The sequence below is a fragment of the Microtus oregoni genome, unplaced genomic scaffold (assembly GCF_018167655.1).
Source record: "Microtus oregoni isolate MIOR12 unplaced genomic scaffold, Mior012 000015F_ref0000493, whole genome shotgun sequence".
Classification (NCBI taxonomy): Eukaryota; Metazoa; Chordata; class Mammalia; order Rodentia; family Cricetidae; genus Microtus; species Microtus oregoni.
In genome coordinates this window covers 1,383,815-1,395,640 of record NW_024543074.1, presented here as the reverse complement: position 1 = coordinate 1,395,640, position 11,826 = coordinate 1,383,815, and the positions used below count along the sequence as shown (strand labels likewise).

The window sequence follows — 11,826 nt, the reverse complement described above, 5'->3', positions numbered from 1 at the left end:
GTTAATTACAAAATAATAATTTTATTGTAAATGTATGTCCATGCCCCATGTGCATACCTGGTGCCCACAGAGGTCAGGAGAGGGTGTCAGATTCCCTAAAACTAGAGTTACAGTCGTGAGCCACCATGTGGGTGCTGGGAATCGAACCCAGGTCCTCCGGAGAAACAGCCTGTGCTCTTAACTGTGGAGCCATTACTCAAGCCTTCCTACTTGTGTTTTTTATACTTAAGATCTATGTGTATGTATATACAAATACACACACACACATTCACAATACACACGCAGCTCTTCTCAGAAGCATCCCTTGGGCCCCTGGAACCAGAGTCACACGCACTTGTGAGCTGCCTGATAAGGGTTCTGGGAACTGAACTCCAGTTCTCTGCAAGAGCCGTGTCCTGGTCAGTTTTCTTAGTTAATTTAAAACAAGCTAGGGTCATCCGAGAGAAGGATGTCAGTTGAGAAAATGCCTCCCCCTGATTGCCTACAGGGCGTTTCCGTAATTAATGATTGACTTAGAAGGGCTGAATTCACTGTGGGTGGTCCTGGAGGGTGTAAGAAAGCAGAGCAAACCCTGGAGAACAGGTCCCTAAGCAACTCCCTCCTGCATGGCCTCTGCTGCAGCTCCTGCCTCCAGGCTTCTCTCTGAGCTCCTACCTCAGCTTCCCTCAAGATGGTCAGTGATCGGGACACAGAAACCAAACAAACCCTTTCCTCCGCCAGCTGCTTTTGGCTGTGGAATTCGTCACGCCAACACAGCGCCAACCAGGAGTAAAGCGCACTAACTACTGAGTCACCGTACCAGGCCCCTTCTGTTCCTGCTTCTGCACCTTTTGAGACACATGTCTAATGTGAAGCTCTAGCTGGCTTAGAACTTAGAACATAGAGCAGATCGGTCTCAGAATCAGGACAATCTTCTGCCTCTGCCTCTCAAATGCTGGAATTATAGGTGTGTGGGTTTGTGCACATACCTGGCTAATTAGACAAATTCTGCTAATTAGATGAATTAGTTATAAAGTTGGATTATGCTAAACTGCATTTGCTTAATTAGGCCAAGTGGTATTAGTTAATTAAATTACTGTAACAGAAAACAATGGCTGGGGAGACCTTTTTGGTTGTTTTTTTTTTTTTTTTTTTGAAACAGGGTTTCTCTGTGAATAGTCTGGCTGTCTTGGAACTGCTTTGTAGACCAGCCTGGCCTTGAACTCACAGAGATCCACCTGCCTCTGCCTCCAGAGTGCTGGGATTAAAGACGTGCACCATGCCCCCAACCCCACCACCCCTGCCTCCCAGTCCTTTTCCTAAATGCTTTTCTATTTCCTAATGCTTGAACTTAAATCTCTATAAAAACTGTATCTTAGCCTTTGATCCCAGCACTCAGGAGGCAGAAGCAGGTGGATCTCTGTAAGTTCTAGGACAGCCAGAGCTTTTACACAGAGAAACCCTGTCTTGAACAACCAAAACCAAGGGCTAGAGAGATGGCTCAGTGGTTAAGAGCATTGCCTGTTCTTCTAAAGGTCCTGAGTTCAATTCCCAGCAACCACATGGTGGCTCACAACCATCTGTAATGAGGTCTGGCGCCCTCTTCTGGCCTTCAGGCATACACACAGAATATTGTATACATAATAAATAAATAATTATTTAAAAAAAAAAAAGAAAGAAAAACCAAAACCAACCAAACAAGCAAACAAAAAACTATATCTTAGACAGGCGTGTATAACCTCCTAGGATCAGGAATTCAAAGTCATTTTTGGTTGCATCTAGAGCCTAAGTCAGCCTGGGCTATAGTAGACCTGTCTCAGAACAAAGGAACAACTATGGCTTGTAAAACAAAGGAGTCGTGTTGACTAATGCCTGAATCTCAGTATGTGAAAGGCACATGGATGACCACTGCAAATTCAAGGCCAGGCTGCGCTTTATATACATTCTAACCAAGCCAGGGTTATATATAGGGAGACACTATTTTTTTAAATATTTATTTATTATGTGTACAGCATTCCTCCCATATGTGCCTGCAAGCCAGAAGGGGGTGCCAGGTCTCATATGGTTGCTGGGAATTGAACTCAGGACCTCTGGAAGAGCAGTCAGTGCTCTTAACCACTGAGCCATCTCTCCAGCCCCGGGAGACACTATTTTAAATAAATAAATAAATAAATATGCTTAAAGAACGTGAAATTTCTACCTCCAGTTCCAAGTGGACACAGCCAGTTGCAACTGCGTGGTCAGGGCCATTTAGAAACCCCAGCTCTGGGCTGGAGAGATGGTTCAGCGGTTAAGAGCATTGCCTGTTCTTCCAAAGGTCCTGAGTTCAATACCCAGCAACCACATGGTGGCTCACAACCACCTGTAATGAGGTCTGGTACCCTCTTCTGGCCTGCAGACATATGTGTAGGCAGAATATTGTATACATAATAAATAAATAATTAAAAAAAAAGAAACCCCAGCTCTTTCCCTGCGCCCCTGTACTGCCCTCTAGGGCACCCTCCTGGTCTCATGACCAACCTTGGGTGACTGCCATCCTGGTGTACAGCAAGCCAGAAGGGGAAAGGGCATAGCCAGGCTGGGATGGCACGCAGCACTGCCCCCTGCAGCCCACTGATGAGAATGCAACCACACGGCCACATCTGACTGCAAGGGAGGCTATGAATGAGTGACCTGGATAGGAATTGGTGGACAATTAGCAGTGAGCTCCAGGGCACCTTGCATCCCCGCCTGCTCCCTGAACCCCTGATGTCGTCAGGGTTCTGTCCTTGGTCCCTTCTCTCTCCCCACACATTCTTGGGGCTATTCTTGGCCAGTCCTGTGCTGATGTCTCCCTTCAGCAACATCACTCTTGAGTGGCTGACCTACCTGGATCCCTGGGCCAGATCCTGGGTCATAGTGGAACTTCATCAACTCCCAATCCGTCCCACATGCCAATACAGGAGCCGAAACGATGAGGCAATTGACTGGCAGTGGGCCCCGGGGGATGCTGTGCACCTAGCTCTGATGTGGACCAGACAGTCAAGCTGGACATAGTCAACTGTGTCTTTTCAGCGTTGGCCCCTCCCCTCTCCCTCCCCATCCCCCATGCCTGCCACGCCTCCTCCCACCTCCATCCCTGGTGCTGAAGACAGAAACCAGGACCTCAAGCTGGCTGAGCAGGTGCTCTACACTAACCAGCAGCCTCGGTTCCTCTTTTGGTTCTGATTTGTGATAACTCATCAGGGGAGATGTTCTAGGTTCCTGTCTGTCACGGTGATGGTGATAAGCACCAGGACCAAAAGCAGCTTGGGGAGGAAAGGGTTCATTTATTTTATCTCACACGTTCAGGGCACACTCTGTCATTAAAGGAAGTCAAAACAGGAAGGGAAGCAGAAACCATGGAGGAATGTAGGCCGGCTCATCCTCAGACAGCTCTTATACAGCCCAAATCCATCTACCTAGGGATGGTGCTGCCCACAGTGGGCTGCCCCCCCCCCCAGGTCAATCATCAACCAAGTAAACCTCTTATAGACAAAGCCACCAGCCAATCTGACCTGGGCATTTCCTTAACTGAGGTTCTCTCCTCCCAGGTGACTCTAGATTCTGTCAAGCTGGCAAAAACTAACCAACCCAGGTAACCAACCCACTACACACGCCACAAATTCCACTGGTTAGGAGGGAATGCTGAGGCTCAGAGAGTCAGGGTTGACAAGCACATCTTAAAAAAGAGATCACATGACCTGCTTTTTCTTTTTCAGACAGGACTTTTCTGTGTGGCTTTAGAGCCTGTCCTGGAACCTGCTCTATAGACCAGGCTGGACTCAAACTCACAGAGATCCGCCTACCTCTGCCTCCTGAGTTCTGGGATTAAAGGCGTGTGCCACTGCCCATCCAGCATGACCTGCTTTTCCTGTGCTGCCATAGGCACAGACTGACTTCTTCCACATGTCTGTGCACCATGGCATGCATCATGTCCCCCTACACACACACACACACACACACACACACACACACACGAGAGAGAGAGAGAGAGAGAGAGAGAGAATACTTAAAATAAGCCAGGTGTAGTGGCATACACCTTTAATCCCAACTCTTGAGAGACAGGCAGGCGGATCTGTGAGTTCCAAACCAGCCTTGTCTACATAGAGAGTTCCTAGTTAGCTAGGGATAAATCGTGAGATGCTTTCTCAAAAAAACAAAACCACTTAGAACAAAGCTTGGCTCCCTGCAAGTGCCATCAAAATGCATGCTATCAGGAGAAAAACAAGCCAACTAAGAATACTAAGAATAAACTCTCCTCCACAGGCTGTGTGACCTCAGGCAAGTCAATTAGCATCTCTGAGTCATACTGTTTATTGTTGAGAAAGCAAAATAATGGACATCAGCCTCAAGTCCTTGAGAGCAGAGGCCAGGTAAGTCATCATTATCACTCAGGCCCTAGCCTAGGGGCCAGCTTGGGAAGATGCTCAATTGCTTGTGAAAACTAATCTCTGCTTTACCCGCTTAAACCACAGCCGGTGTCCTGCTGGTACTAGCAGACAGTGGCATCTTGTGGGAAAACTGTGGAACTGCACCCTGGTAGAGCGCTGCTCCCGACTCTGGTGCGGTCCTTGGGATACCCAGTCAACATCAAACAAGCATTCACTGCCTTCTGTGTTCAGGGTGCTGACTCCAAGTCCTAGCATAAACAAAACAAGAGAGACGAAATGACTACACGGGAGAGTGAGGACAGCCTCACAAGGATTATTACCTTGTTACTAATGCCCAGCTTGAGAGGCAGAAAGAGACCGTGTGCGTGCATGTGTACTGGCACACGTGAACACGCCTTTGCACCACCGCCTGTGTGTGGAGGTCAGAGAACAGCCTGCAAGCATTGCCCTGTCTTCCACCACCGGTCTCTAGACTGAACTCAGATCCTTCGGTTCTGCAGCCATCTCACTTGCCCAGCCCCAACTCTTTATCTTTCTGTTTGTTCAAGATATGGTTTCTCTCTGTAACAGCCTTGGCTGTCCTGGAACTCTCTGTAGACCAGGCTAGCCTCAAACTCACAGAGATTCACCTGCCTCTGTCTCCCGAGTGCTGGGATTAAAGATTTGTGCTGCCACTGCCGGGCTCCAACCCTTTGTCTTAAAATACAAGCATTCTGCAGGGAGCTTGTCAAATTAGGCAGCTCAGCTACAGGAGTGATTCTGAGGTGATGTCCTATGTCAGTGAATGTCCATTCAGCGCAGGTCAACCCCAGGAAATGAAAGGTTCCCTAGGAGTTTTAGGGGGTGACATGGAAGCCCAGGGAGGATAATCCACTCCGGTGACTATCAGGTAGAACGGCACAGCGAGTCTGGCTACGAGAGACCTTAAGGAGGGGATCAAGTTATGTTTCCCATCCTACCACAGGCATTGACTGCACTGTAGAATCCTGACCCAGGTTGTCTACAGGGAGGAGGAGGGACATTTGACGCCAAAGCCCTGTTTTCTTCAGTGCCTCCCAGGAAATGAAGACTGGAGAGTTCAGGAGCTGAGATAGTTCCTCCTGTAAAAGCTCTCGCTATGAAAACCTGGCTATCTGAGTTTAATCCCTGCAACCCATGGAAAGGAAGCTGGAGAGAACCAACCCTACAAAGTTGTCCTCTGACCTCCACAAATACTCTATGACACACATCCACCTCCCATACACACACACACACACACACACACACACACACACACTAAAGCTAACCTAGGTGTGGCATAGGTCACATTCAACAGGAGAATCAAAGATCCCATGGAAAATATGTCGCTGTCAAATAGGCCTTGGAGAACGAGTATAAAGGAGTGAGTATATAGGGGAGGAAGGATCTTCAGCGTGGTAGATCCCACAGTGTGTAAATGAAGTACAGGAGTCCAGGCTATACAGGGGAGTCAAGGACAAACAACCCAGGGCCCCAAAGGACAGGGGACGGAGGTTACATTGAATAAAGCCAGGGAGCTAAGAAGAAAACCCTGATTGACCAGTCAGAGAAAATACAGGATCCAGATAGAGCTGCCACAGCAGCAGCGTAGGGTGCAGGGAGAAGGGAGCAGGCACGGGAGCAGGCTGGAAGAGAAGTGCATGCAAGAGCTACAGGAGGCACCAGCAGCGGTGGTACACCCCTGTGATCCCACGCTTAGGAGACCGAAGCAGGAAGATCCTGTCAGAGAAGAGAAGGAAAGAGAGAGGGTGCCAGGCGGTGGTGGCATGCCTTTTATCCCAGCACTCGGGAGGCAGAGGCAGGCGGATCTCTGTGAGTTCAAGGCCAGCCTGGTCTACAGAGTGAGTTCCAAAACTGTCAGGGCTATACAGAGAAACCCTGTCTCGAATAACCAAAAAAAAAAAAAAAAAAAGGAAGGAAGGAGGAAAAAAGGAGAGGGTGACATAGAGCTTGGGTGGTGAGGTACAATCTGGAAACAGTTGGGATGGGAGAATTGTTCTCGTGAAGCTGAGATGTCAGGTCTTCTGGAGGTGATGCAGAGAAACGGAAAACAGTAACCAGGGTAGAGACTTAACCAGGACTGCTGTGGGCAGAGGGACAACAGGAAGAGGAGTTGCCAGTGCCCACCTGGAGATAGGGAAGCCAGGCTCAGGAGAGGGGCTCAAGGGACAGAGAGCATCCTGGTAAATAGTTTAGCTGGTGGAAGGTGCCACTGTCCATCAGGAGACACCCGAGAAAGTAAGAGGGAGCTAGACAAGGGACCTTGAGAGTGCACCAGGACAGTGTCAGGAATGTCCAGCAGTGTCAGAGGCCACAGGAGCCCAGAGGTTGGGAAAGGAAGTGGTTATTGGATATATCGGTATGGCTGTCATGCTCTGACTCTCACAAAAGGAGCCTCAGGGACAGAAGTCAGGCTGCAAATAGGTTAAGGGGCAAGGGAAAAGGCCTTGGAGGCAGCTAAGAGAACCAGGGAAAGGGGGAAGATGAGAGGAAAGGAGGATGGTCTGGAACCCTGCAGAGATGAGGGAGGGATACCCAGAGGCTCAGTGTGGAAACCTTTGGAGACTCAAAAGCGGACTTAAGAGACCCAGCTAAGGAGCAGGAAGTCGCAGTACACCTACCTCTGTAACCCCAGGAGATGGAGGCAGGAAGATGAGCATCTTGAGGCCCGCTTTGACTATACAGAGTGAGTTCATCAGCCTGGGTTATTTATTGTCTCGATAAATAGTAAATAAATAGTATCTTGGTAAGATGTCAAGACCTAGCCAGGTGGTGGTGGTGCACACTTTTAATCCCAGCACTTGGAGGCAGAGGCAGGCAGATCTCTGAGTTCCAGGCCAGCCTGGTCTACCGAGAAATTCCAAAAAAGCCAGGGCTACACAGAGAAACCCTGTCTTGAAAAACCAAACCAAAAAAGGAAAAGAAGCCAAGACCTGTGATCTTGTCAACCCTGCCAAACTGGAAAGGAGGGAGCAGGGAAGAAATGTCAGGGCTCACTTCCCTGTCCCTTTCTGGGGTTCCGATGCACTTCCTGGGGGAGAGCAGGGCCTTTGTCTGTACGAGGCTGCAGTCCTAGTTGGGGAGGATCTGTGTGTACCCCAAACCCAGCCCATGCTGCAATCATGTTTCCTCAGCCACTTTCCTTTCTCTGGGATGGTTCTTTAGTGGACCGAATGACAGAATCCCCAAAGATCCGTCCTAAACTTCAAGAACCTGTGATGTGGTAAGAAATGGGGCTCTTGCAGGGTCAATGGTACGCACTTGCAGACTCTGCACTTAAGATACAGAGGCAGGAGGATCACAGCAAGTTTCAGCTCAGCCTAGTCTAGGGCTACACTGTAAGATCCTGTCTCAAAACAGTGGGAAACAATGAGTTTGAATTAAAGACAAACATCCTTAGGAGAATAGAAGCTTCCAGAACAGGAGGCAGGGAATGCCTAGGGCGGTTAAAATCTGGACTGCAGGGACTCTCCCTAGTGCCTCGGGGAAAAGCAGAGCCCCTACGCAGTCATTTTGTCCTGTTCAAGCGTGAATGAAAGAAGAAAAAAAAAAAACCCTGCTTTAAAACTCCACCCCTGTACCCCTGTGCTCATTTGCTGTGTCGATCGGAAACCAAACCCTGCTCCCTACTCTGCAAAATGTCTAGAAGTTTCCAGGGAAGCCTGGAGCTCTTAGAGTCTTCAAGTTAAACCTTGCTCCGAGGGGAATTCTAGGTCTGGCCAAAAGGCGTCAGGTGGAGAACGAGCCCTTCCAGTGGGGGGAGGGGAGCCAAGCTCGCCGGTCTTTCCTGCCCCTCCCCTCAGAGAAGGCGCTCCTAGGGCTGCGCTCTCGGCCTCCAGATCCAGGCAGGTTAAAAGGCACAAAGCCCATTACACTGCTCCACAAATAGGTACCTGCCTCACCAGCTTCTCCCCGCAGTCACCCTCTTTTCAGGGTGTTTCTGCCAGCTCCCCAAATTGGCCTTTTCCTTTCCCATTTTCATTCCCGGGGGGAGGGGGGCAGGAGCGGACAGATATTCTGGAGCCCCAGAGGGATGGAAGGCACTCTCCTACCTCTCCCCAGGCCACAGCTGGAGGGGGGAGGGGAGGTCAGCAGGGTTCATAAAGGCCAGATGTTAAAGAAAAAGAGAGGCAAAGTGTCCACCCACCCCATCCCTCCCCTCCCCACCCCCAGGGAAAGGGGGACAGCTCTAAGAACACTTCTGAGGTCCAAAAGAGTTTTTCTTAAGGATTTGCGCTATGCAAACCGTAAACTTTCTACAGGGTGTCTTCACAGAAAAGGAGTGTCCTTCCCAGTGTCACATGGGAACTGTTCTTCCTTGCCCAATTTTGGGGATGAGGGGTGTTACTTGCGTAGACACAAGGGCCACTAGGACCCTCCGTAACCGGCAGATCTCAAAGTCCTGCCACCCTGCGTACATCACCCACCCCTGAACCCGATCTCCCAGGGTAGAGAAAGTCACTCCACTCTTCTTGACTCAAGAAGTCCTAACTGGGGCAGGGTCCAGGCCTAGCTCCTCTCTGCAAAACAGAACCTCTGACCCCAAACCTAATCCCCAGGCCCTGCCCCCTTCTGATCCATCAGATCCCTGACAACTCCCAAAATGCCTGAGGCTAAAAAAAACCTCCACCCTTTAAGGTAGCCTGCCCGCCCAGGTTCCCTCCAAGCCCTCAGGCCAAAGGCCTGCACCCACCTCGTTAAAGGGCTGAGTCAGGATGGTCTGAAGGATGGATTCAGAGTAGCCTTCTAACTCCAACCCACCCCATCCATAAACTGGGGCAGAGTACCTCGAAAGACAACTTGTTTGGTCTGATTTTATTGATTTCTTCCACCTTCCATTATCTTCCCAGGGAATTTTTGGCCTGTTCCCGAGGATAAACCAGCCTTGGGCCACACAACTAGGCCCTCTGCCCTCCTCTTTAAGGGAGGAGGGAAGTGGGGCTGGAGGACTCTTCCACTCATCAAACCTTATGGCAAGGGAAACCCCAAAAACTGGACAAAAGGGTAAAGTTGCTCAACCCTGCTGGTTGAGCCTGAGGGAGAATCACCTGAACTTGGGGAGAGGAAGGACTAGGAATAGAAAAGGGGGTGTAAAGGGTTAAAGGTCTGAACCGTGGGGGGTAGAGGATGCCCCCAGGGAGTTGTCAATCATTTTCCCACCCCACCGCAACCCCACGTCCCTGAACTGGCCCTCAAACGCGGAAACAACCGGTTTGTCCATCACCAAGGTCTTTCCCTCCGTCCCTTTCTTTTGGTCTCTGGGCAGTCGCCGCCTTGCTCCCCTGGGGTATAAAGACCCTGGTCGCCCGCTGAGAGGGCAGGGATGGGGCTGGTCGTGCAGCCTTCTACAGTTAAGGCTTTTCCGGAAGCCAGCCCTTGGTTCATTGGTGGAGATGAGGGACTATCACCCAGACCTCTCAGGTGCTTGAAGATCACTGTCATTTGCGGTTCCTCGGCACACAGTCCATAAAACGCAAGAAGACAGACAAATCTGAGAATCAAGGCTCCCTCCTGGAGTCCTCAGACTGCCCGGGGCCCCAACCCGGAGAAGAGGTCTAAAGGTCTAAAGCTCAGGGTTCTTCCAAGTTGACCCACCAGGATTTGAGGCCCGGGGGCTCGGGGACAGCGGGTCCTCCCATCTGCCACCTCCACAGCGGGTGGGCAGGCGGAGGCTTTTCGTCTCCCTGGAGGCGAAGCGAGGAAGCCGGCCCTAAGTCTCCGTCCTCCTCCACCACCAGGGCTGGTGGACAGGGAAAGCAGTCGAGGAGGCTAAAGGTGCTCGAGGTGGGGAGCGTCGGGACGGGCCGGCGGGGCTGCACTCCGCGCGGAGGAGGCGCTGGCCGCCGGCGTTTCTTGGCTGCTACCCGGGCTTTGGCTGCCGGCCGCTCGGGCCCTCGGCGCAAACTTGGAGTGTCCAGGGCGAAGCCCTTCGCATAACACCAAAGTTTCGAGCGGCGGATCAGGCGATTGAAATGTTCCTGGCGGAGATCACTGGGCGCGTCCGGCGCTGCGTCTGCCGTCGAAGGGCTGAGCGCGGGTGCCTCGGGCGCGGCCGGGGCAGGGTCTCCACCCGCTGCAGCCGCCGAGGCCGGCACAGGCTGCTCCGGAGACGCAGGTTCCGGGGAGAGGCCCGCAGGTGGCGGAGGAGACTGGGAGCTGGGCTCATGAGGCGGACTGCTAGCTGCATCAGGCTGGAACTCCAGACTCGGGGCTGGCCTAGGCGGGGACCAGGCGGAGCTGGTCGGAGAATCCCGAGGACGCCGGGGAGCAGGGCAGCAACCGGGAGGTGCGCAGGAACCAGAACCGAAGTGCGGGAAGCCGCCTCCGCCCTCTTCCTCTTCTTCGCCGCCTGGGCACACCGCGATTCCTGCATCCTCGCGGGCGGCGGAGCTCACGTCGCTCGGTGGCCCGGCCTGTCCCCCGAGGTGCTTCAGACTGTCCACAGCCCTGCCGCCGGTGCATGGCGAGGCCGGGGGGCCCAGCAGTACCGGGGTCCGCGGCGCCAGCTCTCCAGGCCCCAGGCCCAGGGCAGACGGCCGGGGCTTGGCAAGGGCGCAGAAGGCGAGGGCACGCAGGCACAGCGGGGAGAACTCCGGGGTCCCCCGACGCGGTTTCCGGGGCGTGGGCGAGCAGGGAGACCCCCGCGGGGACGCGGGCACTGCCAGGCGGGGAGGAGGACACAGAGTCTCCATGGAGCAGCCTTGGGGGTCGCCCACTGCGGGGGCCCTGGTCCCAACGGCGGGATGCCCCGGCGGCCCGAAGAGCCCGCGGGCCAGGGGAACATCGCCCCCCGTCGACGGGAGGTCTGTGCTCACGGGCGCCCCGGGCCCGCCACCGGGGACCCGCGGCGGTGCTCCGGGTCCCTCCGCGGTCTCGTCACGAGGCCCTCGCGGCGGCAGGACTCCTGGGTCCCCTCGCGTCCCCGGCGCAATCGGTCGCGCTTCCTGCTGCCGCGTTCCCGGCGCGCCCCCCTCAACGCTGAGGCGGGGGCAAACAAAGCGGCCGGTACTCACAGCCGGCGGGAAGGACCCCGGCCCGGCGCCCGGTGCCCGGGCCCAACGGCGGGGAGGGCGCCTTCCGCCCTCTCGGCTTCTTTCTTCCCCGCTGGCTCCGGAGACCGCGTTATAGAGAACTGCCCCCTCGCTGCCCCAATACCAGCGCCGCGGCTGCGAGCCCGCCTCTGATTGGTCGCTGCTGTTGTGACGTCACGCAGACCCCACCCCTCGGGCGGCACGGCCCCCGTCCCCATTCCGCACACAGACACACACACGTGGACCCAGAGCTGCTGGACTGGAAGGCGGGGATCCGGGGCGCGTGGTTCTGGTCGCGCGCTGGTGGAAGTGCGAGGGGCCAGACGCAGAGCTTCTGGTGTCCTGCTGGCATCCTGGAATCATTTTACCTGGTCGCAGATCAGGCC

General features: G+C 53.5%; 1 protein-coding gene across 1 annotated transcript; it reads right to left on the bottom strand.

Annotated features, from left to right (window-relative positions):
* Window positions 1-9,217: 9,217 nt before the first annotated feature.
* LOC121456104 (elongin BC and polycomb repressive complex 2 associated protein) lies at window positions 9,218-11,546 on the bottom strand. Its single transcript, XM_041663935.1, has one exon. The coding sequence runs from the start codon at window positions 11,099-11,101 to the stop codon at window positions 9,980-9,982; it is 1,122 nt and encodes a 373-aa protein (XP_041519869.1). The 5' UTR covers window positions 11,102-11,546; the 3' UTR covers window positions 9,218-9,979.
* Window positions 11,547-11,826: the final 280 nt, after the last annotated feature.